This window comes from Phaethon aethereus, assembly GCF_964289735.1.
Source record: "Phaethon aethereus genome assembly, chromosome: 3".
NCBI classification, from domain to species: domain Eukaryota; kingdom Metazoa; phylum Chordata; class Aves; order Phaethontiformes; family Phaethontidae; genus Phaethon; species Phaethon aethereus.
Window position 1 is genome coordinate 40,184,885 of NC_138576.1, and position 24,882 is coordinate 40,209,766.

At 41.6% G+C, this 24,882-nt stretch overlaps 1 protein-coding gene across 1 annotated transcript; it reads left to right on the forward strand.

Annotated features, from left to right (window-relative positions):
* Positions 1–14,821: 14,821 nt before the first annotated feature.
* MRAP2 (melanocortin 2 receptor accessory protein 2) lies at positions 14,822–24,442 on the forward strand (the record flags this gene model as incomplete). The annotated part of the gene is made up of 3 exons (XM_081998256.1): positions 14,822–15,129; positions 19,139–19,238; positions 24,049–24,442. Exons 1-3 carry the CDS (start codon positions 14,961–14,963, stop codon positions 24,440–24,442), a joined length of 663 nt encoding a protein of 220 aa, XP_081854382.1. The 5' UTR covers positions 14,822–14,960.
* Positions 24,443–24,882: the final 440 nt, after the last annotated feature.

Here is a 24,882-nt window from a genome sequence, read left to right on the forward strand (position 1 = left end):
AGCGAGCTGTTTGTTTTAACCACTGGCAGTAAAAAGAGGCATGGGTTTATCTGAAGCCTAAGTATCACTCAGTATTTTTAAGGGAATTAGGGTATATCTGACAATTATAAATCAGTTTTAAAATTACATCACAAGTTTGGCTCATGAAAATAACTGCAAGCTACATGTAATATCCGCACTGTGTTCAGATAAGAAAATTAATCACATTAAAATGCCAATAAGCACATATAAGATGCAGTCAGTGCTGGTTCATATTTTAAAAAGTTATCAGTGGAAAGTCAGCACAGGCATGAGCTTACTTGGACTTCTTTTATTATTATTAAAAGGTAGCTCAGAACATTCAGTCTGTAGAGAAAGGAACACAGACTGAAGGTCATACATAAAGAAAAAAGGAGTATATACTAGAAATTTATGATTCTGAAGAAGTTTTAAAAGGACAAAACCATCAGTAAAGGACAGAACTGCTCTTACGAAGGATGTCAGCTCTCTGCCTTACTTAGAAGGGTAATATTCATGATCAGCAGAGAGGTGATTTTTACTTCCTATGTGGCTAGTGCTGGAATAATGCCTAAGTTTTTGATCTATCTTTACTGAAAAATTGAAATGGGTTACCAAAAGGCAAAATAAGTCACTCTAAGTGATGGAGTATTCAAGACTATGAACCTTATCCAAAGAATGTTAACTATAATTACACAATTACTATAAGAATATACCAGGAAACAGCTTGCTTTTTAACACAGAAATGGTACCAAGGGCTTCAAACTCCAACTGGAACTGAGACAACATTTTCAGTATTTGAGCGTAAGAGCACTGAAAGATGCTCCAGTGGAGGAAGGTGGATTGTCCTGCTGCTACTGTGGGCGAGGAGGGTATCTCAGAAGCTATTCCACTTGCACAACATGGAGTTTCCCCACACTTTTTCTGCAACCTCAACTTAATATTAATTTCATCTTTAAAATTATCACTTGTGAAAGTGATATGGCTACAAGATATGAACATAATTCAGTACTCACCTACTTTTTATCACTGTTATGTGTATCTGTAGATTTGCATCTAACCTGCATGGGTGCCTTCTGTTAAAACTTCACTCTCCATTGATGGATGTTTTAGTTTTAGCTTTTAATTTAGTTTCATGTTGTACAGTACATAAAATATGCTTTCCCATATATTAAAAATATAATATTATTTCTCTCAAAACATGACAAACAGAGGAACTCAACAGAGTTTGAAAGAAAATCAAAATCAATTTTTGGCAAATTTGAACCCTGAATTTGTAAGTACATTTGTCTATCAACAGCACTGGGAAGCCGACTAGGGCAGCCTGTTTGTAGATCTGCAACCCTGAGAAGTTTTTCTGAGAGCTTAGTACAGAAAAATGGTAAATATGCTGAAGTTTGTTTCTTTATACTATTTTTATTAACATACAAATGTAACAAAATAACTATTCTTGTAACACTCTCCTACTTGTCCTAAGTGGTGCAGGAAACTCTCTCTGTTGCCTTCCGTTTAAACCACCACAGATCTGGAAGAACTGCAAAGCTCTTAACTCTGTAATAATGTTCCTTTTCAAGACTGCTTTTTTTGGTCAGTTCTAACTAAGCTAAAGTGAAGAGGCTAGGGTTTTTTTACCTTTGTTATTGCTTTCTAGATGGCTGCTAAACCCCAGGCAGCTACTAGCTACACATGAATCTAAAGATTTGGCAAGTGACAAGGACTGGTAGAATGAATTTCTGCTGAATTTGTGTTTTAACTGTAAATGCGGTCTGTAGCTGTGTGTCACTAAACCCTGGGCTGATGCCGCAGCTGCTGAAGCGTAAGAGGGTAGCTACTGCAGATGAAGCTCCATCCTCATTCTGGTCAGCCACAATGTGAATGCTTGCATTGCCTCTCCTCTTCCCTCAGCTGAACTCCTTTGCCTTTTAAAAATTCCCACTGCTGTCTCTATTAGGGGGAAGAGACACTAACGATGTGCATGAAGAAGCAGAAAATGAAATGACAGGAGGAATGGAAAAAAGATTGTGCAGCACCCTTATCTACACTTGGAGTTTGTGCACCTGCAGTCCCACATCTCATCAAGAAAGAACACTACATTTCTTCTGCTGCAATCTCAGCCACATTGCTATTACTGAATAGTCATTAATTCTGCATTTTCACTAATAATGTTAGGCATGAAACTAGGAATCTTGAGAAAATGCTACAATTTTGTTTCATCAGTCTAGCTGTGGTTTGTTTTTGTTTGGCCTTTTCTGCATTTGGTATAAAAGCTCTAAAATCTTTCCTTAAAGAACAAAGCACAGGAGATGTGGTTGAAAGTGTGGTATTGGCTACATGAGGCTTCTTTCTTTTAGAGGGAATTTGAATGCTAATTATTTTTTTTTTTAAGGGTAAGAAAAACGAACAAAAGTCTGAGTCATTCTACCTTTTCAACAGCACTGCAATTAGCAGGAGATGGGAGGTTCCCAACTTGCTATTGTGCTTATTCACTTTTCTGATGATAATCATGATGATGCATAAGCATCAGTTCTGTATCTTTGAGCTTATGATGACAGCATTGATAGCTTTTATGACCATTGCTGGAGAGAGATGGCATTGTCCAAGATCACAGTCCTACCTGGAAGGAAATAGTCATTTCATAGATGCCCACACTTGCACACAACCTGCATTTGAGTGTAAGGAGACAAATGGGTATGAACCACATAGAAAGGCTGATGCTAAAGATAAGTGCCGAAGCACTAGAGAGGATCCACTATAACATTTGTGGGTGGGTACTGCAGCAGGCTGGTGGCTTCACTGGATAGGTGTGTATCCTTGCTTCCTAGTACTGGGCTGCAAAATTAAGTCATGTCATTCACCACAGCACTCGATTGTCACAAAGATGCTGAAGGGACTGGAACCTGTGATGTATGAGAAGCAACTACGTGAGCTATAATTGCTTAGCCTAGAGAAGGCTCAGGGTGCTCTTGCCAATGTGTATAAATAACTGAAAGAGGAAGTAAAGGATGTGGAGGGAGATTCTTCTGTGGTATCCAGTGACAGGACAAGAGGCAATGGGCACAAGCTGAAGTTAACAGGAACTTCCATTAAACATGAGAAAAATGTTTTTTTGCAATAAGGGTGATCAAACACCAGGACAGGTTGCCCAGAGAGGTTATGGAGTCTCCATCCTTGGAGACACTGAAGACCAAACTCATGTCCTGAGCAACATGCTCTAGCTGACCCTGCTTCAGCAGGCCTAGGTGATCTCCACACGTCCTACCAACCCTCAATGATTCTGTCACTTCCTGTACTTTGATAATTGCAAGCAGCAGAGTGAGGTACTGATTTCACATACTCTTAAAAGTCTCTTTGTTTTAAGAAGCTGCAGTTCATTGTGCTGGAAATGGTGCAAGGGGCCATACAGTTCCTGCACTGACCTTCACGTCCTGGCAGCTGAGACTGCACCTCTCACAACCCTTACTCACCCTACCGGGAGGGCCCAGTGCCGGCAGGCCTGGCTGCCAACGGCCCCAGTCACAATGGGTCTTGGGCCTACCCCTGTGCTAAACGCGCTGGTCCCTGCACTTCCAGCGGGAGCAGACCATCCTTCTCAGCTCTCCTCACCTTCCAAAATTAACGTTCCCCCTTGAGATGGGTGTGCTCCTGCAAGGCCAGTGGCACACAGGGGTTACTCCCAATTGCCGCTCTGCCCCCGTCAGAAGCCGTGCAAGCTCCCTTCCCCTCGCCTCGACGCGCGCGGACAAGCACACCGGCCGCGCGCCTCAGGGCGACGACCGCTTCCCGCTCCGCCGCCCGCACCTGCAGCCGCCCGCGGGGCCGCTCCCGCCCGCGCTGCCCATTGGCCCGGGCGCGTCACGTGGCCGTGCCATGCCGCCCCGGGCGGGCTGGGCTGGGCCGCCGCGGCTGCTGCTGGTTCATTGGCTGTGGTGGGGCGCGGTCCGGCTCGGCTCGCGCGCGGCGTCGGGCGGTGCGGCCGTCGCCACCGCCCAGTCAGGTAGGAGGGCGGGGGGGGGCGTGTTCCCTCCGCCGGCTCCATCCCGCCCGGCTCCCCCTCAGCGCTGACTCCTCCCGGGGTGGCGGTGGCGGGGCGAGGGCGTTCTTGGCGGACAGCGCCTTTCGTCTGGGACGGTGCGGCGCTTCGGGGGTTGGCAGCGCGCATGGACGTGCCCGATGCGGGTAAGCGCGGTGAGAGAGATGGCGCTGCGGCGGGGGGTGAGCGAGCGCAGGGCGGGAGGGACGGCGCTGCCGTGCCCTGCCCTGCCCTGCCCTGCCCGCGCCGCGCCGCCCCGCCCCGCCCCGCGGTCGGGCCCGCCGCCGCAGGTGGGTGGGTGCCTGGGTGGGTGTTCCCGGCTGGGCGGTGTGGAAAGCCCCGAGGGCGGTGTGAGCTGCTGCTGCCCTGGGTGCCTTGTCGTGCAGCCCACATTGACAGGCGGCTGGGTGGCTTCGAAAGCCAGACCTGTCGGCTTTTGCAAGCCTTAAAGTCTGAAGTACTCCTCTGCTTGTTTTATTTAAAATAATAAAAAAAGCTTGAGGTGGCACGGTTCGTTCGGGTGATGTGGAAAATGCCACCTGCAGAAAGGTTGTGCCACCCTTCTGAATTTGTAACGGAGTGGTTTCTGCACATGCTATGAAGTCTGTGTATTCAAAAGCAAAACAGTTAGAAAGCGCATAGCTTGCTTGGAATACACAGAAATTATTTTCAGTCCCCCCAAATTGTGTTTTGTGTTCTGCTCTGACTGCTAAGCATTTGAATGAACACAAAAATGTAACCTAAAATGTTTGCAAAACAAACAAACAAAAAGATGTTTGTGGTACTTTTTGGTTTGTGGTTTTTTTTCCCCCAGATTACTTATTCAATTAATATATGGTTAATTATATTAGACTACTTATATTCTTAATCTTGCCCTGTTCCCTTTCTGCCATGTGCTCTTCCCTAGTCTTCTGCTGATTCTCATACTCTTTTTTTTTTTCTTTTTTTCTTAATCCCCTCCCTTCCTTCTCCCTTAACAATCTCTTTCTTAGTTGTTTTAGCAGTCTCTTCCTCTAGTGATCAGCCTCTGTTGACAGTGACTGGTATGGTAGGCAGTTCAGGTCCCTCTCCTGAGCTGTCTGCCCTTCTTGGTGGAGATGATCACCTGAACGACAAGCCTGCAAAACCTCCCTTTGAACAGTCTGTGTTCCCTGACATTTGCCTCGCTCATCCTGACCTATCAACCTTGCCCAGCACTTAACACTGGATGGTGACTGGAAGCCTAGGCACACCATTAGTTTGGCACTTCCCCTCTGACTGTAGGTAGTAGAGGGATGGGACAGCAGTGGCATTGCTGTCTTAAACTGTCACTGGTCAGGGTTTGTTTGCGAGAACGTTGAGGCACTTCTGTTTCCAGGTGTGTTTTCCAGCCTGCTGCTCTGTTTTGGAGCTGCTCCCTCTGCGCCTGTCTGTTACTGTTATTTGAGGTCCCTAGAGGCTGTATACACAGGGATGCAGGTTTACACAACCACTGTGGAAATAAGTAGATGTTTTGGTTTCTGCTTGGAGATAGACAGCTAATAGTCTCAAATACTGCTTGTTTTTTCTTGTCCATTTGTGGTTTCCTATTCAGGTTCCTAATCAGAGAGTCAAGATAATTTTTTACCACAGGAGTAAATACCTGGAAAGATGCCAGGGGAACAGCATCTCTCCAGTGACTGAAAACAGTCTGGCTCCATTCTTGCTGAAAATAATGAGACATTTTGGGTCTATCAATCGCAAGCCAAAATGTATAAAATAAATCAAGCTATTGCAAGAAAATACCTTTTTATTTTGAAGGAAAAAAAATCCAGAATATTAAGAGCTGGACAAATTCATTTACTGCCTATTCTTTTGCTGGTCGTCCATGTACACTTTGCGGTAGAAGAGGTTTCAAGGTGAAGCACAGATAATACGCTTGCAGCTTGTTCAACAGTTTAAATCAAATTTCTAGTCTTTGAACCAATAATACGAGCTACTACTGCCAAAATTTTAGTGCAAATTTTAGTACAAATAAATGAAGACTTTATTCTGCATATTCGCTGCAATGGGCCTTGGTTGTACTGTTTTAATGATGTTTCCTTGGTCTCTAGTTAATTGTTTATAGCCTGGTGTAGCACAGAGACATGGCAGGGATTAAGAATGGGAGAATTCAGATGTGTGCTTGTGACTCGTGTACTGCTGTCTGATTTACCTGAAAAGAAATTTGTATTTGAGGCACTACAATAAATTGTTTTCTTCAGCAGCACTGGAGGGAAGAATTACATCTAAAGACAGGAAAAAATCCAGTTCTGCTTGGAAAAACAACATAACAAACTGTTCCATTTCAGTGACTGTGTGAAATTTTCACTGAACTGATTAAGGCGAAATTTTTGCACTGTATTGTAGGATAACTACAAGTAAAGTCCAGAAAAATGTTTGTCATTCAGGTGTGGAAGTTTTCAAGAAAAGCTGTATTTTTTAGTTTATTTTGTTAGTTCTTCAGGAAATGTAATATGTAACTGACTTTCCAAATTGAAAAGCTCAAGAGTTACTTTGTGTCAGAGATTATGGGTTTATATGGGTGAGAGCATAAACTGAAGATTTTTCCACGGTCAAACTGCGGCTGTGAGATGCCCAAGTGTGCGAGTAGCTCCAACAAACGGTCTGTTGTACCTGGGTGTTTTTTCATCTCTGCCAGTTTATCTTCTGCTGGCTTCCACTTAGACTAGGAACAGAACTCTTTCTGTGGGGAGAACCACCAAGAAGTGAAGAAGTGCTGTGAGATGTGTGCTGTGGCCTGTACTTCAGACCCGATGGACATTACGAGAAGATGAGAGTCTTACTTTGTAACGGGAGAGGGGAAACGTACTCAGCTTCCCCTCTACTTGTCAGCCTCAGCACTCTGGTGTGGCTTATTTCACTGACACAAAGCCAAAACCAGCTGTGAAATGAGGCCTGAACGCATTCATCCATTTTCTGGGCTCTGCAACCCGAAGAACAGCCGCTCTGCATTTAATCCCATGGGACGCCCTGCGGGATTGCTGAGGGTGGCCTGTGCGGCAGCAGCACCTCCGCTGCGGGGCAGAGGCCGTCTGCAGGCCCAGGTAGCTGGCATGAAGGGAGGGGGGGTAATTTCAGCTGTTAATCGGCGCCGAGTTTCCCAGAAGCAATCACACAAGAGTAGTTCCTTCTTTCAGCCGTGCCCCTGTTCCAAATGGGCAGTTTAGGTGTGGTTATTTAAAATACTCCCGGGTGTCTCTGTTCACGGATTCGGTTGGTTTTTTGGCTGCACCGAGCACTATGCTTCCAGTGTTTCTTCATTACTTGCAGACTACCCAATTTGCATAAATCTAGTCTAGTAACCCAATGTATAGGGTTACATGCATTGACATAAATTCTCTTCACAATGAGTTTTTTTTTTTTTCTTTCAAATTTAATGTCATTGTTTAGTTATTTTAAAAAAGTTTGTTTTGTCCCTATTATGGAGGCTGCTTTTTTTTTGTAGGTTCTTAAGTGATAACACAACTAGAAAGTATTTTAAAAACAACTCTTACAGCTAACTCATCTTCTGATGGAGCCGTTCCAGCTGACCTGCAGTGGGCTGATCAGTAAGAGTGTGGAGGCGGGGGGAAGCTTTCCTTTCTGTCTACTCAGAATAAGGCATCGGATTGACAGATTTCAGGATTAGCAAGGAATCGAGAACAGCCCCATCTCAGTACTGAGCTTTCTGTGGGAATAAAGCTAATACATAAAAAAAAAAAAAAAAGACATTTAATAAAATACAATTAAAAAAAAAAGACAACTACTTTATCAATCCAGGAAAATTCAGGAAAATAGTGCAGCCCAAAAGCAGAGGCATTCAGGGCAGGCCGGCTGCAAACTTGCTTTATGTGTTACCTTTACCACATTAGTGGATATGTCAGAGCTCTTTCTCTTCAGGGTTTTGTGTAACAAATCAGCCTGGGACCTCTGTGATATTTACTGAAAGGTTAAAGGTTAAAAATTTGTTGTGTGAAAGGTTAAAATTGGCCATATTATGAACAGCTGAGAGAAGGGCAACCTTTCTTTTGGAAAGTGTTGAATATACTTACATATACCATCGACGTCAGCATTTGTAACAATACAGGACTGGAAAGGTCTCAGTACTGTAGTGCTTGCTGATGGGGCTGCTTCTAGTCCGGTTGGTCTTGAGGGAACCTGGGTTTTGAAGCTGCCATATCTGCAATGTCTGAGAGGAGTTTGGCTTTTAGTGGGGAGAGGAAAGTGGGCTCAGCAATACCTAGAGCTGTCTTCTGACCACAGCCTTGCTGCACCTGCAGCCACGTTCATGAGCCAAGTCCAGAGCGAGGTTCAGCTGGGGCATGTCTGGGAAAAGGCTATTGAAAGGGTAATCTTCCTTCTTTAAAAAATGCTCTAGCAATTTAAATCTGTTATTTTCTCTCTAGAAAAACAGACTTTGCTTAAAAGGAAGGTTTAATCTTGTTTTATACTGTGACTATAACAACTGTCAAGTTGTTTGGGTCTTTCTTGTGTAGAGTTGTATTATTTGGGTGGAAGGGTGAATTCTTGTAATATATCAGTTTTTGCCATCCTGAATGTCAAAATTAAATGTTTTCTGAGCTCAACTGAAGCTCGGCTTTGTACATTAAAGGCGGATGATGGATTGATTGTGTAATTCTGCCCTAGCTGCAGGAAATAAATGGAATTATGAATAACATCTTTATTATTTGTAGATAATACTATCTCTTAAGACTATATATTCTGGCTGTAATTTTTAAGGCTTTTGGTGCTGGAGTTAAGCTAAGCTATTTGCTTCAGTGCCTTTTGGGAGCGAGTCCCAGTAGTTGTATACTAACTGTTCCATGTCCCTTTACTGTCAGTGCAGGACTGAAACTTTTTAAGAGCAAAAGGAATGTGTAGCTTCTGTGATGCCATGTTAGGTATAATTTAGCTGTCTTCTCAGACAAGGCTGAGAGTGAACTTATGTAGTGTTTGCTCTATCTGTTTTCAGATCCATATAGTTGTCTGTTAACTCATAGTATGGTACGATTTCATTTTAGTTTCTGCCTAACTTCAGGTGGCCCCTACTGAGTTGAACTACTAAGCGGGCATTAGTGTTTGCATATATCATTATTATCTTTAGAAAAATACTTGGCAAACTGTTTTTATCCTTTATTTGTTAGATTTTACTTTAAAGCCATAACGTCATCACTTTTATACTAAGTACAAACAGTAGCTGTACAATTGGAACGCAAATTGTGTATGATGGTGTGGAGACCTCCTTTCACACTGCAACACACAGAGCGCGATATATTAAGCATTAGTACATGGAAAATAAGATATTTTCATGAGAATTTGTATGTGTGGTGTATAAGTAGTTTATTGTTGGAGTCTAGCTTACATTGCACAGTCATAAGGATAATGAAATGTATGTTACATGATGTGTAATACAGTAGTATGAGGCACAGATGTCTGTAACTGTCCTTTCTCATCCTTAGTTCCCAGGATAAGCAATGACTAAACCAGCATTTTTCCTTACCACTATTAATCCAACATCATTGTTGTTATTTTAGTGCAACAGCTCATGCAGATGATGCTGTTTGTGAGCATCGATCACAAACATAACCACTGTTAACATTGGTACTTTCTTTTCTCTCCAAAAAAAGTCCCAGGTATCATGCAGAGTTGGCACATATGATTTTGGTTTTTTTTTAATTGTACAACCAGTTTTCAGGTATCTTCTATTTTTCTTGCTAAATTTCACTTGGTTTGTATAGCTTGCTTTCCTCTCTTTTATTGCAGGTAGGAAGATTGGGTATTCCCATGAAAAGACCACAAGTCTGATCTCAAATCCTGCCCATCTAGGATCTTGAGAATTAGCAAGAAGCAAGGACATTTGGTTAAGTATTTCCTGCAGCCTTCTTTCTCAGTGGTACTTGGAAGTGGCATAGCTTTTTCAAAGCAATAGCCATGTGGTAGGGTTGTAGAAAGATGGGATCTGTATTACCTTTCAGCTGATGCAGTGCAGAATAAGTAAGTTTGTGCTTTTTTTTTTTTTCATTGACTTCTTTTCCTCTGTCTTGACCCTGTAGTCCTTGGGATGGAGTAAAAAGGAATATGGTGGTGGCTGGTTCCCTTCCCCTCCATGCAGAATATTGCTGGTATGGGAACTTAGAGGATATGGGAACAGCCTGCATGTTAACTTCTCATAGACAACAACTTCTGGGTTAATTGTACGACCGAGCTGATGGAGCTGATGCGTCAGGTTGTAGTGCTAAGCTTTCTCAGGCTGGGACTTCTCACAGTTTGAAATGTTGCTACTTTTTTTTTTTTCCCCCCTGCCTGGCTTTTGGGTCCTTCACAGTTTGCAAGGGGCCAACAGTTTGCTCACTTATTCTATGAAGACTATGAAGTGCTTAGACTCTATGACAGTAAGCAGAATGGAACAATGTGGAAAATAAATGTAGTTTTCAATTGAAAACTTACCAAGTTGCTTGTGTCTACCATATTGGTAGTTTCTCTTGCTCCAGAAATGAACAGTGCATTGACCGGTCCACATGCATATTTGTGTGCATGCAGGTCAGGTTCAGAGGTAGCTGTTACTGGTTACATGCAAGGCCAGTTTCAGATGTACACAAAACCACATTTGCCTTTGTGGACCCAGTGGTGGTGTAAGCCATGAAGTTGCACTTCAGATAAAGTGTGTGTCCAGTTTTGCCTTTACAGGGACTCATTTTGAAGGTAAGTGGCTGTGAGCTTTGTGCAGTGTGTTGATGATGTCCAGATTGAAACAAATAGTCTTAACTGCAGCGGCGTTTGATGCCCTGCTGCTGCACTTCAAAGATGTGGATTTTGTGCAAATATATCCCAACAGTCAAACTAGCTTGCTTAAGTACCACTGGCAGGCAAGCTGTGACCTTACAAACTTTCACACAGGTTACAAATGAGTTCTCATGAAGGTATAATTCAACTCCAGGAGTTGCTGTCATGTCTCCATGGGGAGTGTCTGGGTACCTGTTGACATCCTGTGCAGAGAGCAACCCAGTGCTCCAGAAGGCTGTGAGCACTTGCCCTCTTCAGTTTCCAGGAGACTGACCTGCCTCAATCTCCTGGTTGGCAGCACTGAACACAGCCCTGCTTTGGGGTTTCTTGACCGATCAAAGGGAAGCTTTTTCTTGCTCACTTACTTGCTCCTGAAAGAAAAGAGCCAGAGAGAAGAAAGGCTGTCTGCATCCATACGCATCAGAGTCAACAGAGGGGCTTTCATGTTTGCCTTAAACAACTCCCATGCCCCTCCAAAAACTCTCAGCAAGGTCAATTAGAGGAGCATCCTGTCCTGCCTTAGAGCTGTGGGATGAATCACTGCTGTCCATTCCTGGCAGAAAGAGCACTTGAATGCATCTCCTGGGGGAATTCCTTCCAGCCCTTATGTGGCACCTGCAGTCCTTCCATGACAGGCTGCAGCCTGGAAAAAGCAGGCTGCTAGCATGCCAGCTCACCCTGCTTTGCTCTTCCTCAAGAGATGCAAGGTTTTAATGTTCACTACTTTAGCTGTGCTGGTCCTTGTTCCACTATGCTAGGCTGACTTTTTAAGTAGAATTAAAGGTTTGTTTTAACATGTTTCAGGCTGAGGTTTTGGAGGCATTTGGACAGATAAAGCTTACAAGTGAGCTGTTAAGCTAGTTTGGGACAATGCTTATGCTTAGCTGTACTGGATGATTTAGAGGCGTATTTGTTATGTCCTATAAAGCACAGGTTAGCCTGGGAGCTGGTGACCCAAGTTTCGGTTAGCACCTCTCCCTTTGATAGTGGTTGTCTACAGTGAAAATAAGTCTAGAAATGCTTGTAGTCAATGGTGAAACACTGGAGCTTCTAGTCCTAACCTAAGACTAAACCAGGACAGATTCTTTGTGTCCTAGAAGTGGCTGTTCTCCCCATAAATCATAAATGGACACTAGTGACTAGATCGGGAGAGATCTGCATGTGGCCCAATTAATCCCATCTGCCTGCACTCGAGGTGGAAGAAGAAACATCTTTTGGACTGATTATATACCCTGTTCTGAAGTTTTCTGCCTGCAGATTCCCGTTCAGTTCTTTTTATAATACTAAAAGCGAAGAAGTGACAATGAACATTGGTGATGCCATATGAGAAATACTTAAATGAAAGACTCCTCTGAAAGGCTATAAAAGAGAAAAGCAGCCCTTAAGCAGGAATGTGCTAGTAAAATTTGTCAAGAGACACATCATCAACAAAACACTGAGAAGGGAAAAAATGGTGGTGGGAACCCTGTGCAGCACCATGTAGTCTCTTAGGGCCCAGTTACAAAATGAAATGCAAAATCTTGTAAGAGACAACTGACAGAGCTGAGATGGGAGCAAACTGGGACAGGAATCTTAGGTTTTTCTCTGTGTTGTTTGCTTCTCCCAGAGGCAGCAGTTACTTTAGCTGATTAAAACCAAGAAAAACGCTATCTAAAGCTCTAATTAGACTTCTGTCTTTGATTCCAGGAAATAAGAAGGCTTTCCAGTCACTGGGAAAGCAAAGGAGAAACTTTACTGTTCACACAGGCACTTAAAGTTAGACTTGTCTCTTTCTGTCATGTTCTTAAAGGATTGGAAGTAGAGGATGGGAAACACCCTCAGCCACAAACTGGGTTGTCCATTACAGCCATCTTTTTTCTTCCTCCTCTGTGCTTCAGGCTATTTATTCTCACTGGGAACTTTGAGTGGCTAAAGGGGGGTGAGGGTAATGTGAAGCTCCTTATCCTGATTCAAGAATGGGGTTGGTCACTTCTCCCCCACCTTTCTGTTGGCAAGATGCTCATTGTGAAAACTAAACTGGTTTGAGTTGAAAAGTAGATCCATTTCTTGTTTTAAAGGATTTGTCACTCGCCAGTCAAGTTTTGGTATGTGTTTAAGGTGCTGAACATTGTAACTGGGTATGAAGTTTACATTTTCAGGCATACTTCACTATTTATTTAAAATTGTTTTGAGGCATTCCTGCCGGCATTTGCTCATGGTAAAATAGTTGCAGAAAGAACTTTTTTACAAAATTGAAATGGTGTTCATATTCTGTGTGTGAATTTGTGCTCCTCATTTTGTGCCTGATTCTTGTTCTTTATGTATGGCCCTCCTAGCACTTGAATGATGTGCTTTATTTATTTATTTGTACAGCCTTAGTCAATCTAATTATCTTTAGGAAAGTCTGAAGTTTCAGTTATTTTGAGTGACATGGCTGTTTAGGGCCCTTCTTTTCAAGAAATTTTATCTGGATTTGGCTTTGTGCTCTGAGAAGTTTCATTGTTCACAGAACAACTGATTGCAATAGCTTTATGAACTGCATGAAGTCTTCACCCTGCTGGGTTTTAATTGAATGCAAAATTACCCAAAGCTCAATTTGCTTTTACAAAAAGTATTTTATAATATGTTTCAAGTTGGATGTTCTGACTGCAGCTGCTGCAGCAGATGTTTTGTATGGAGATGTGCTCTCTTTTGCTGTGCATAAAACTGTCTAATATTCTGAAAAAATTACTCTGCAAGATGCAAGTCCCTTGTGCAATGTTGTGGTAATGACAGAAATATCTGTAAAGACAATGTGATGATGCTTAATATTGCATTGCAGTTTTTGTAAATCTGTGGTGGAAAATCACTCCTGTTTTATTTTCCTTCCGTAGTGGCATACTGAAGCTGTTTCTTAGAGAAATTTGGTTTGGAAGGGACCTCTGGTGGTCATCTGGTCCAACCTCCTGCTCAAAGCATGTTCAACTAGATCAGGTAAATTCTTCCTTGTATCTAATTTAAATTTCCCGTTTCTCAATTTGTGTCCTTTGCCTCTTGTCCTCTTACTCTGCATCTCTGAGATGAGTCTGCCTCCATCATCTCTGCACTCTCTGACTGTAACTGTAGACAGTACTGAGGTCTCCCCCAAGCCTTCTCTTCTTCAGACTGAACTAACCCAGTTCCCTTAGGCTCTCGTACATCCGGTGCTTCAGCTTCCTGACCATCTTGGTGGCCTTCCACTGGACTTGCCCCAGCCTGTCTGTGTCTTTCTATTATTGGGGGTACCAACACGAGATACATTCTTACTAGTGGTGAGTAGAGAAGAGTAAATGCTTCTCTTGACCTGCTGGCTACACTCTTGTGAATTCAGCCCATGCTTGTGGGCTGTTAATTCAGTACATGCTTGGCCGCTTTTGCCACAAGGCATATTGCTGGCTCATGTTCAGCTTGTTGTCCATTGCAGGTCCTTCTGCAGAGCTGCTCCCTAGCAGTCAACCACCAGCCTGTATGGGGTATTCCCTCCCAGTTGCAGGACTTTGCATTTGCACTGGTGATCCTCATGAGGTTCCTGTCACTCCCTTTCTCCAGCTTGTACAAGTCCCTCTGAGTAGCAGTCTACCTTCCAGCCTCTTGATGAGCCCTACATAATCAGTGAACTTGCTACAAGTGCACTCCACTTCATTGTAGTATTAGTCCCTGAGGGGCACCACTGATAAAGAGCTGCCAGCTGGACTTTGTATGGATAATATAACCCTTTGAGCCTGGTAGTCTGGCCAGTTCTCTACCCGGGTTTTCATGGCAGCATTCATTCTAAGCTGCTGAGGCTGGTGGTCTTTGGTATTTACTATTTTTGAGTTATGAAAACTATATTCAATCTGAGGAGCCTGGTTTTGGTACTTTTTACACTTACAGGCATCTCTATGGAGGTGAACATAGGTTCTCTTCTTTCCATTGAAGAGAAACTCTGTGTTGACTGGTGGTTGGTCAGCCAAGACTGGGGAAGGAATGGGAAGGGATGCGATAGCTTTGTCTGAGGAGGCAGTGATACTGGATTTTAAAGGAACAGTGGGGAGAGAGCCTTTGTAAGTGTGAGTGGCTGCTCTTGGGAACAGTAATGAGGAGGAGATCCCCTAAACAAGAAAGGATTCCCTATAAAATCAAGAGATGCGCTAGAAGTGCGTAATCTCTATTAATGCATTTTGTATCCACAGGTATATATTTATTGAGGTGCAAGATGTCTGCCCTGAGGCTGATTTCTAACAGAACCTCCCAGCAGGCCTTGTCTAACTCTGATTACACCTGGGAGTACGAGTACTATGAGTACGCACCAGTGTCCTTTGAAGGCCTGAAGGCTCATAAATGTAAGTTCAGTAGAGACATACTTTATTGCAACTGAGCTTCCACATCTTAATGTTCCTGCTCTTAACTTGTAACTAATTATTGTACAAAAATACCTCTCTCTCAATTTTTTTGATTCTCAGCAACTAGAGGTATTAGTCTATTTATTAGGTTATATGCAATTGTTTATTTTTCTGTGTCTTTTTGTTGACTGCTTTGCTTGTACATGAAATAACCATGGATTTCTTGGCTATGATAGAAATCTGTCAATACTGAGGCATAGCAGAGCATCAGGAACAGTTTATAACAGCAAATACAGCCACTGCTGCTTCTGGTGACTACTTGGTATGATCTGTGTTGTTTGTTCGTGTTCCTGTTAATGTTAAAAAGGCAGTGGTGGGCAGCCTTACTGCTTTTGTTTTTCTCCATAGAAAATGAAATCTAAGGCTTTTAAAAGATTTAAAACAAAAGAAGAAATACCTCTTTCTGAAGAAATTTTTATCATTGGGACTTCCTTCATAGGAGGATTGTGCAAAATTCAGTATTCTGCTAGTACTGGAGCTGTTTTACAGTAAAAGGAAGAAGTAGAGGAGAGAGACCAGAAAGATGGAAAAATATGGGTAGGAATTGTGAGGAAATTTAGCTAGGACAAGCTAATACAGCTGGACGAACATTTATCTAAAATCCAGGCATTGGCTTTGGCTTTTATGTAAAATTCTTTTTTGGGGGGTGGTGAGGGAGAAAAAAGTAACAGAGACTAACTCAGAATTACTGGGTGTGTTATGCAAGCATTTTGCCAAAGAGAAGCAGACCATCTTGTTTCTTTGTCTGAGCTGGATACACTATGAGAGAGTTTGAGCGCCAGCCTTCAAAGTATTGGGGAAGGGTCTCCATCCAGTGCTGGAGCAGTGGTCCAGGGTGGGATACATATTTTCTACCTCATTTGTCATGATGGGGATTCAGACTGCGAAAGAGGAGTGCCTGCAGTGGAAAATAGCAGCCTGGAAAGGCTGGTCTCCCTTGGCTCTGCACATTCAGGAGGTTTGGGGGAGGGTCTGCAAGGGACAGAAAAAACTTGTTGAAGTTATTAACTCTTTTTAAAAAAAACTAGAATAGAATTTGCTTTTTAGCATGAACTGTACTTTACTCTCTGCCCCCCCCACCCCCGCTAAAAAAAGTCTGCTGATTACTGTCTGTATTTTCATAAATGTTAGGTACTTGAAAAATGTAGGTTAGCTTTTATCATGTTTTTAATTTATATTCCATTCTTCCACTTAATCAGAGGCCAAACCTGATTACAAAGATTACTGATTACAAAGATTAGCTGCAGTGTTATGTACATGCCTTCTTTTTAGCTCGGTGTGTCAAACAGTGTGACGGGAGAAAAAGACGAAAATGATGGTTACCTCTGGATTGCAGAAGGGGTAGTGGCAAAACGGATCTTGGATTGCCATCGAAGTGATTGCCCTGCTAAGTGTGGCAGCTCAGCCTTGCTGTCTGGCTGTGCTGTTTGTCAAGCAGGAGGGTTCTGGATAACTCTTACTAGAGAATAGGGCAGAAGTAACAACCGCTTTTAGGGTGGAACTTGATGTACTTATGGAAGAGGTTAATAGTAATATTGAATTGGTGACCTAGGAAGTCCCTTCTGCTTTTGTGCCCCGCCTCCCCTTTGGGGTTTTTTTGTGTTTGTGTTTGTTTTTGGTTTTTTTTTTTTTAACTGATAGATTGGAGTTGGCTCTATTTACTTTGGTGTTACTGCATGCATTCTCAGAAGGCCAAGTTTAATCTGGTAAAGGAACAGTCTATGTCTATGGTGTGTATGGAATCTTGTTGGTTTTTAAAATTTTTTTCCTTTATTTTTTTTCCTTAGTTGATGAGTTAAGATTTGCAGTTTGATCAATATAATCTATGTGCATATTTTTTAGACATCTTATTTGATCAGACTTTACATTTTGGTTATCAGTGCAGTTGCATATAATTGAAGCACGTCTTACTAATTGGTAGGTACTAGTAACTGTAAATGGTTAAGTGGTAAATTTTTTTAATGGGAGTTTTTATTTTTAGATAAAACTTTCAGGTACTGCAAAGTCTGGTAGGATGGTAGATAAACATAAGCTGTTTTGTATTAGTAAGGCCAAATACAAGATGCATCTTGAACCACTGTTCATAAGTATATAAGGCTATAGTTATAGAATCATTCTGAATATACTTTAGGGCTCATAATGCATGGAATTACAGAAATAAACTCATACCAGTATGCTTTAAGCAGAAGGGAATATTAGAAACTGCCTCCCTCCTCCCCGGACACCTATACTCAAACCACCCTCTAGTTATTTTACAAAGGGTGTTGAGAGGGGGAGATGCAGCAGAGGTGGAATAAACATTGTGGTGGGAGGCTTGAAACTTAACTCCTTAGCTTAACAGAAAAAGGGATTAAGGAGTGACTTGACTGTGATAAAGTATTTTCACAGGGAGAAAATCTCAAGTTGCAGCAGGCACTTTGACTTTACAGAGAAAGAGCAAATGGTTTGAATTGATTTCCAGTTTCCAGATCTGTCTTTTAGCGTGGAAGATATTTCACAGTGGGAGTGTGATTAGCTGTTGGGGTCAAGCACCAGGCAGGATAGCCGATTCCTTGCGTTCTGGTGTCTTTAGTTAGTCCTGCAGGAGATTCAACAGGCTGGCTGAAGTTCTGTGCTGTGCCTGCTGCACTTGGTCAGACAGATCATCATGTAGCTTTACAGCCAGAGAGGATCTTTGAGGTTCAGTAGTAGCTGTGTAATGAGAGGTTAAGGGTAGATAGGATACCTGTCCTGACCAAGACTTCCCTCTTGCATGTTTGTATGTTAATTTTTTGGAACTTATACAGTGGAAGTTTTGAATATTTGCATAAACAAAAAATAACTAACTGAAATTACAGTTTTATGAAAATACTGAAAAATTATGAAAACTGAAAATTATGAAAAATATATGACAGTATATGAAAATACTACCTGTATACTGCAGGTTCTGGACCAGGTCATATTTTGGGTTGGTGTTCTGTGACTTTGGGCCATGCTTATCATTTGATTCTTTTCTGGAAATATGTTTGTCCCACTTGGACCTCTCTTAGTCAAGTTCCTGGAAGCTTTGAGCTTCCTTCAGGAGCAACTGTGGATCAACTTTGAAGTCATAAGTGGACGTAGATTTTTTTTTAAATAGGACTGGTGATTTACCTATGTGTCCATTTGCTATAAATGAGAACAGTAGGTATGTTTTATGCATACAGGCAAAAAGCCATGCTCTTTGCAATTGCTTCTATATTTGGCTATTGCACTGGTGTTTTCCTTTTAATTAACTGGTGGTTTGACTTTTTCTATCCAAATCCATTTGGCTCCTCTGAAATCATATTGCACTTTTCTGTATGCGAGTTGGAAACCCAAATTAAAATTTATTTTAAAATGTCTTGTTATATGTTGGTTATTGATATTTGTTGAGGTAGCAAATTTTTTTATCTGTGGTTCCGTTTATTTCAGAACCATCTGTCTTACCACTGGAGGAAAGCTAGATTTTCCTAAGCCTATTGTGTCAAAGAAATCCATCAAACCCCAGAAACCTAATGGTCTGGGGCAGAAATCAGTTAAAATAGCAGGAGTTCAGTTCTACAGGGACAGAGATTTTTGCTGAAAATCAAATAATCCTCTCTTCTGAGTTCTAGCACTGAAGTTATTTTCAAAGCACGGCTTGGAAATGGGCCAGGCGTCACAAAGCGAGCTGCTCTTATTTTACTAAAGAAGAGAATTCAGTGTCTTCCCTCTTTCAGTTTGTTTCTGGTTTGTCCAGACATCAGTAATATTTGGGCTAGAAATGAGAGCTTCAATGGCAGCTTTCTGTTTAAAAATGGATAACGATAAATCTGGTTGTCCTTCCTCTTTGCCACTCAGGAATAAGCTGCAAAGTCTTTGGGGATTTGCAGTCATGCTGTGTGTGAAAGGAAACTTTTCTGCAAGTGCAGGTGAATCACTGATCATCTTGTTTTCTCTTTTTCACCAGATTCCATTGTGATTGGATTTTGGGTTGGTCTTGCAGTTTTTGTCATCTTCATGTTTTTTGTCCTGACCCTGCTGACGAAGACAGGAGCACCACATCAAGAGTGAGTCTGAAAATTGGAATAACAAATCCAGCCTGCTAAAGTGGTGTGTCTGTTCTTTTGCAGCCCCCAAACAAGCAGCAACACTGCTGATATTGCACTGGCTCAGGACCATCTTGTTCCACTCCATTCTTATGAAAGGGTGCAGTCTATCTTCGTTTCAAATAATCTTTGTTCCAAGCACTTCTAGGAGACCAGTTCTGTAGAATTGTTATTCATGTGTTCCCTATTTCGCAAATAGTCAGTAAGCATGCCATAAGAGAAGGGAATAGCTGCATGTATGCATTTTCATGCTAAAAGGAAGTTGGTGTGTAGGCTGCCAAACAGCTTTAGAGTACTGTTCTGCAAATAAATGGGGTCATTCTAGGTAGGCTTATGTTATGATGGAGTGGAACAGAGAAATGTGGATATTAACAGAGTATATACAAATAAAATGCAGTGCAGATGTTAAATGAAAGAAGGTGAAGTCTGGTGGGTTTCCACACCTTTTTGTGTTGAACTCCAAAAGGTAGTTAGGTGGTATTTAAAAAAAGTCTTCCCTTAACCCTGTAGCTCCCCTGGTCTCACAGTGTCTTAATTTCTGCTGAGAAATTCCAGTAGATGCTGAAGTACGGATCAGCTCCGCATATATTTAACACCAGGGTCCCCTGAAAGCCACAAACTAACCTTTTTTTCTTGTTCTTTCTGGATGCTGAGTATGTGCAGACCATGCCTTGCCTCAACCATTCATCTGCATTTGCACAGCACACAGGCTGTCAGTGTCCCTTCCTCTGAGAAAGTTTGAACCCGCATCTACTCTATGGCATGCAAGCCTGAGTGGAGAAATAAAAAGCCTCTCTGGAGGGTGAGATTGCTTGCAGGCAGGTAGCAATGATGAGAAGCTGATTGTGAAAGGCAATTGTTAGTGCTTATTATCACTTCCTAAAGCAGCCTGCCTATCTCTGCCTACTGAAGGCCCTTTGCTATTTAGCCACATATAGCCTGGCTCTGAACCTTCGTGTAACTGCACATCTCTAGAGACAGGGCCATATTAGAGAGGATGTATGTATATAGTGAGCCTCATCTGTGGTCCTAAATTTTTTGCTTCTGTGAGAAGGAAATAGAGGCAGAAGAATTCAGCTTCCCAGAGCTAACTTGCTGGTATTTTTGCCTCCCTTATGGACTGTCATAAAGTAGTCGGACCTTGCTCCCAAATATATTTAAAGCCCTTGTAAGTGTTGGTGTGCTGCCTCTTTTCCCTGGAGATCTTGTTAGCTGAGCATCTGAGTCTGTATCCCATGTGAATAATTTGAGAGGGGAAGAAGTGATGAAGTCAAATATACAACAAAGAATTTAATATGGATTTGAAAACTAAATGTGTACAGTACTGGAAATAGGTCATCCAGGAATACACTAAGGGCAATGAATACTGTCGTTTCCTCTTATTTTTCATACATGTATACAAAAACTGGTGAACATAAATACCTCCCTGTAAAACCAGTGCAGACTGTGGTTTTAGTTTGCCTGCATCTTATACCTGACTGGATTCTTCATGACTCATCATTTCATTAGTGGGCTGTCTTGCAACCCTCCTTTAGAAATGGATATTAATGGGATTCCTAGGTCTTGGGAGAAAACCAGCCTGATTGCTGGACGTGTCTCTGATTTCAGTAAGTCAATTTGGCTGTTCTTTAAAGTACCATTAATGTAAGAGATAAGTGTAACTGAGTTCAGATGGATGGATTCAAAGTAGAATACTCTGGTTTTTTTAGTAGTATGCTTTTCTTGGCTCAATATAAAGGGGTATGATAGCATGTACTTTTCAAAATTGTACAAGATGTTCAGAATTGGGTACATTCTCAGACAGAAGAAAAGGGTCAGGATATGGATGGGGAGAGGTAGAAATATAATTAGTTACGGAAATGATGCCTGTTGCAATTTTCTTTTGTTTGCTTGCATATTAGAATGTGTAGAACATTAGCTTGTGTGACAAAACAAATTTTTGAGATTCTTTCTAAATTTTTGCCTGAGAAGTACTCTCGTTCATCACTTGGGAGAAGACAGTACGCTATGTTTGTTTCTACATTTAAACACATCCTTAAAATTGCATTTATGCAACAAATGCATGTGTTCATGTAACTGATCTGTACAAAACATTGGCAGATGTAATCTCAAAGCTTCGTGCAGCTATTAAGGCAAGTTGTAGCACTGGTGAAATGACAATTTATTATTTTTTTAATCTTTTTGTTAAGAAATCAGTTGGTTTTGGTTAAGGATTCTGGAGTAAAATCTACTTAGAGAAATGCAGATCTCCTGAAAGAAAAACTTCTACAGATATATGTATGTGTTTGCTGAAAACTTATTCAGGAAGGTTTCTCAGGTTCAGGGTAGCATTTCTGGATTGGCACTAAGGATCTGTCTAGATCCCCAAGTTCCCTTTGCAAACCCTGCTGCTTGGAGGATTAGCTACTTATTCCTTTCCACGGTTTGCCAAGTACCCCAGGTCACTTCAGGGAGTGTCCAGAGAAGGAAAGTTTAAGCTATAGAGGAGTATCAAGGGTCAGTTCCAAACCAGTATGCCCCTGTTAGAAAGGTACACTGGGTAAAATGGTCTGTACTCTGACAGTGCACTCGAGTCCCGTGGGCAGAGTCCAGAGCTTAATCCTGAATCCAGCCGACCAGAACCCAGCATCGGAGGCTGGAAGATTCCCAGAAAAGGGAGCTTGGGTTAGTTCATTGGCAACTGCTTGTTTTGAGTGGTTTTCAGTATGTGATGCTCAAGGTGTCTGGCACTCGCCTTCCTGCTGTCTTCTTGGCAGCTTCTGGGACTCAGAAGGTCTTGTTGGCCCAAATATTGCTAAAGGGATTTGATTGTCCATGTAACTATGCTCCTTTCCATAGTGAAACTGGGATTTCTGAGGCTGCTTTTCTTATTTTGAGTGTTCTGAAAAGATACACACTGAGGTGTACTTGCATACTGTAATGTGCAAGTTTCTAGTCTAGTTAAAAAAAAATAAATAAAATTTCTCCCCAAAATACAGAAAGATAGTATTTGTGAATTTTAGAATCTGAAAATATGACTGTGTATTGGATCACGTGTTACCTGCTCATGAGCACAGGATTATTCTCTATCGTATGTCCTCAACATCCTGCGTCATAAAATTTCTTTAGCTTGCCATTGCCAGTCTTGTATGCCACTCTCTGCAGTCAGCCTTTGCTCCTTCATAGCTCACTGCACTTCATAGCACTTTCTACACCTATGAACTAGTTTTACTTTTCTGAGGGATGAATTTTAAGCTTTCTTCCAAAGTCACTTCTTCCTAGGCTTACAGCACTTGTCCTTCTTTTTGTGCTTATTTGTCACCTCCACTGTTTGTGCCACAATACTACACAGACACTCTTGGTGAGAGATTTGCAAAACTATACATGCAATTTAAATTTGGAGTGGTGATACCTGTTGTGTTATAAAGACATAAATGTCAGTCATCAGTCTGAAAGCTACTGCTATTATTGCCATCTGTTTGCCTCCTGGTGTGTATACAGTGGATTATCTTGCATCAATGTAAACGTTATGCTTCTACATGCTTCATGTCGAAATGCAGAATGAGCCAATAGTTTTGACAAACCAGGTGACTGCTTTGATTTGAAGGCTACTGTAACTGATTTTGTTAGGACTGAATTCTCTTATGTAATGGAAGTAAATTAGCATTTGAGAAGCAGGGATCTTTAAGATTAACTGTGACTGAAAGACTAATGGTAGATATCCTCTCAACTTGAAAGTTTTAGGCATAGATTTCTGAAGGTGCCATCTAAGGCTTTCAAAAGCATGTAGGAACTTACCTTCTACTGCAGACTCAGGGGAATTAAATGATAATGTTTCTCTGAAAATCTGTGTAAGTGTTGTGTGCAACTACTTTAGGAGTCCAACTATCTGGCTCCAGTGTCATTTGCTACATGTTCACATGTAAACAGTATGATTTATTAATTCTTACTGAACAAAACTTCTGAGAATGGTTGGATTTTTCACTACTCTTCCCCTGAATACCTCTACTGCTATCCAGATGCAAATAGCTTGCATTTTGTGATGACAGCATATAAATGCAGCCTGACAAAGAACGTGTTACTATCTGCAAAACTTGTAAATTGTGGCTTGAGCTTTTTTCAACCCCAGCTGTTCACAGCTCCTGTATAAGTCCATGCAGATTAGAGCTGGTTTGAGCTAACACTTCTAGAAAAATCCAAGAAAGATGTTAAGATGTCTTTCCTGGGCTGTGTGTCCGAATTGTTAAGACTGCCAGTCTTTATAGCAGTCTTTAGTTCAAGCTCTTCTAATTTGGAAATACGAATGTCATTGACTGAATTTAGTGGAAGAGATGCTTTGATGTCTGGATGACCAAGCACTCAAATTATGCCTTTAGTGGCATCAGTGCTGCCTATGTCTTATAAATACTTTATCTAGCAAAGGTTTTTCTCAGTGTTCTGTAAGCTGTTTTTAAAAACCTGATATCAAGTAGTATCAAGTAGTAACAGAAGAAATACTCAAGAGTATTTCTAAGCTCATTTAGTGAGCTGATTATTGAAGTATATTGATTACTAGAACTACCATTTAAGAGTGCTGGCATTGATAACTTATAATTTGTCATGATAATTTTCCATGGAGTGACTTAAAATAGCTTCAGCAGAAAATAATAGTGCTGGCTTTTAAAGTCTGTTGTAGATAAACTGTAGGGTTTCCTTTCTTCCCAATCATAAAGGTTGCTGAAACCCAATTTGCTGTTAAGAACTCAAATAGTTCTACTTTTGTACTCACTGTATTTTTCTTTTTTGTCCTTAGCAATGCAGAACCTTCTGAAAAAAGATTTCGCATGAATAGCTTTGTGGCAGATTTTGGAAGACCTCTAGAGTCGGAGAGGGTCTTTTCTCGTCAAATAGCTGAAGAATCCCGGTCACTTTTCCATTTCTGTATTAATGAAGTGGAACACTTGGACAAAGCAAAACAAAGTCAGAAAGGTCCAGGTCTGGAGAGTAATGTCCACTTCCAGGAAGTTCCCAGGAGCAGCGGAATGTTTGAGGAGGACCTAAATTGTCTTACAAAATTTAACATTCCTAACTTTGTGAACACTGAGCAGAACTCTTCACTAGGTGAGGATGATCTCCTCATCTCAGAGCCACCAATCGTTTTAGAGAGCAAATCAGTCATGCAATCTTCCCATCGGATCCTTGACTGAGAAGTCTTTTACTTTAACGTAAACATTCCTGTTACTGTCCAGTTTGAAGCCTTTCTTGGCCTTCTGGTATTTTGATAGAAGGTATTTCAGACCTGTGCTTTTTATTGTATTTAAGACTGGCTGTGCTGACAGAACTCAGTTTAGACAAAAGTAAAAACTGACTGCTTTATTCTGATGCGTTCTGTGGTCTAAACCTTTTGCCCAGCATTACTTTTGCTTCCCGATTTGTTTGTTTTGTTCTTTGTTTTTAAATGACTGCTTATGTCCAGTTTCTAAAGGATACCGTAATAATTTGTGGGGACTGTGAAGGCCTGGCACTGGGAGGTGTATGGAAACTCCCCAGCCAAGAAAAGTGTAAACCTCAGATGAAGCAAGGAATAAATAGGCAGCCCCTGGGGAAGTTCTGCAGTTTCTACCACTCTGAAAAAGGACACCTTGAA